Source organism: Cyprinodon variegatus, unplaced genomic scaffold (genome assembly GCF_000732505.1).
Source record: "Cyprinodon variegatus isolate N-32 unplaced genomic scaffold, C_variegatus-1.0 Scaffold1179, whole genome shotgun sequence".
NCBI classification, from domain to species: domain Eukaryota; kingdom Metazoa; phylum Chordata; class Actinopteri; order Cyprinodontiformes; family Cyprinodontidae; genus Cyprinodon; species Cyprinodon variegatus.
The window spans coordinates 186,186-188,404 of NW_015151632.1; the positions used below are offsets into that span (position 1 = coordinate 186,186).

Here is a 2,219-nt window from a genome sequence, read left to right on the forward strand (position 1 = left end):
TGCCTGGCTGTGTGTTTCCTGGACGGGGCCGCCTGTGGAGCTGGTTGACAGTTGCCTTTTGTATCTATGCTTCTTTTTCTATGTCTGCTTTGCTGAAAGGAGTTTTTAAGTCTTTGGGTGATTATATCTCGAGGGTCAATATGACCAGAGCAGGTGATCTATTCTAGCCATCGAGTGTTTCTGGGTTTAGGTGGTTAAATGGCTGACATCTCTCCGTATTTCCAGTCAGCTTTTCCACAGACCTGCTTATTGGTCTGAGGTGTTTGGAAGCAGAAACACTGGTAACGGGGGCGGGAACTGGGGAATCCTTTATTGGTTCTGGGGGGTCATTGATTTTCTTGCTGGTTCAGGTTTGTTCCTAACAGGAACTTTAGAACTGCGTATTGTTTTATTTATCATGTGTCTGTTTAAAGGTGGAAATGGCGAGAGGCATTTTTCTAAGCTGGCCAGAATGGAAGAAATTTCAGGGTTCAGATGAGACCAAAACCTAAACCCCAGCATGACCCCAGAACCTCATCCCATTAGTAAAGCAGTGGCTGCATTATGCTGTGAGAATCAGAATGTCAGAGATGATGGATGGAGCTTTTCACCTTCTGACTAGAAACACACTGGAGGCTTTCTGAGCCAAAAACATCCATTTTAAAGATACAAATAAAAAATAGAAAAGTAAATAAGATGTCGTAGTAACTTCTAGATGTTTGTTGTCATATAGTTGTAGATGTTGATGGTGTCAGCAGGAAGGTGAAGATGATGCTCACTGCCTTCCATCATCTTCATCGCCAGAGGTTCTAGAGGAACAGAGCCAACCTTCTTTATCAGCTGGTTGAGCTTCTTTCAGTCATTAGCTCTGATGATGATGATGATGATGATGATGATGATGATGATGATGGAGGAAGAGGTCAGACTCTCCACAGACTGATAGCAGATCTGCAGCATCTGAAGGACCTGAGCAGTTATTGATGGTAAATATCTGCCAATCTGTTGCCAACAGTTTAAAATGATAATAAAACATCATTTCCAAGCTAGTTAAAGTAAAAAAATCAATATTCTTTATAAAAAAAAATGAAGCTTCTGCTTGTTATTATAGAGTTAGTTGTTATAGATCTGTTGTAGGCTACGGTGGGCCAGTCTGAACGGCCATTGATCCCCATCAGGACAGAAAGCAGCTTCTACATCTAAACTCATCAGATCTTCAATTCTCTGCTTCTTTGTGAGAAAATGTGAGAACCCTTCCTGGAACCAGGGGCCTCTATAATAACGCATGTGGAGCAACTGTATCGGCCCCCAGGCGGGGGGCTCTGTGGTGCGCTCCTCCAGCCCCTCCCCCTGCCCCTCCTTCCTGGTGGTCCTGTGCTCCAGAAGTCCCTCCGACCCTCAGCTGCTGTCAGACCAACGGAGCCATGCTGCTGCTGAAGCTGGTACGGTGAGATCCATGACATGGCCGCCGCCGTGGCGCTCAGTCTGTGTGTCTGTCTGTCTGCGTAAAGACAGACTGTCCAGCCATGGACGTGTGTCTGTTCCACGCTGGCTGCCTGCATGCGGGTGGTCCCCTCCTGCTGCAGCAGTCAGCTTGTTTTCACTGCAGATGGAAGTGAAAGTGTTCTGATGAAGTGAGCTCTAACCCGGTGCTGTTCCCCCAGTGCGGCTGGATCCTGGCCCCCCTGTGGGGCCCTCACCTGTGTTGGGCTTTTGTCTTTGGGCGACCCAAGCGTTCAGGAGAAGATGGGACTGCAGCCAGGGCAGAGGGTGAGTACATGAAGATGTGAGCTCAATGTGGCGTCTGTGCCTGCAGCAGAGTTAATGGGTAGCATGTGTCCCATTCAGGGGGGGGGGAGGTACGTCAGCGTGGATTTAGACTGTAATCATGAAACCGCCTCAGCTGAAGGAAAACTTTACTGTTTCTGATTAAATATAGAATTAGAGCTGCACTGGATCTAAACGTTGTTCATCCTGGGACTGGTGTCACTGTGCTTCCATGGTGGGGGGGGGTCTCTGGCAACCAGAAGAAGCCCAACATGTCAGAATGACTAAAGGAGGCAACCAGCTGCACCTTTTCAGAAACACCATCCTGTTGCTCCACCTGCACCATCAGGCAGGTCACTTAGTGAGACAAGAGTGAGCGGCATCATGGGTGGAGTCCTACTGTGGGTGGAGTCCTACTGTGGGTGGAGTCACTGTGGGTGGAGTCACTGTGGGTGGAGTCCTACTGTGGGTGGAGT

General features: G+C 48.4%; 1 protein-coding gene across 1 annotated transcript in view; it reads left to right on the forward strand.

Annotated features, from left to right (window-relative positions):
- Positions 1-1,294: 1,294 nt before the first annotated feature.
- enpp2 (ectonucleotide pyrophosphatase/phosphodiesterase 2) overlaps positions 1,295-2,219 on the forward strand; it is a 36,654-nt gene continuing 35,729 nt past the window's right edge. The window contains exons 1-2 of the mRNA XM_015401067.1: positions 1,295-1,418; positions 1,641-1,746. Of these exons, the coding sequence (XP_015256553.1) occupies positions 1,401-1,418; positions 1,641-1,746 (124 nt within the window). The 5' untranslated portion in view covers positions 1,295-1,400. The remainder of the gene's footprint in view (positions 1,419-1,640; positions 1,747-2,219) is intronic.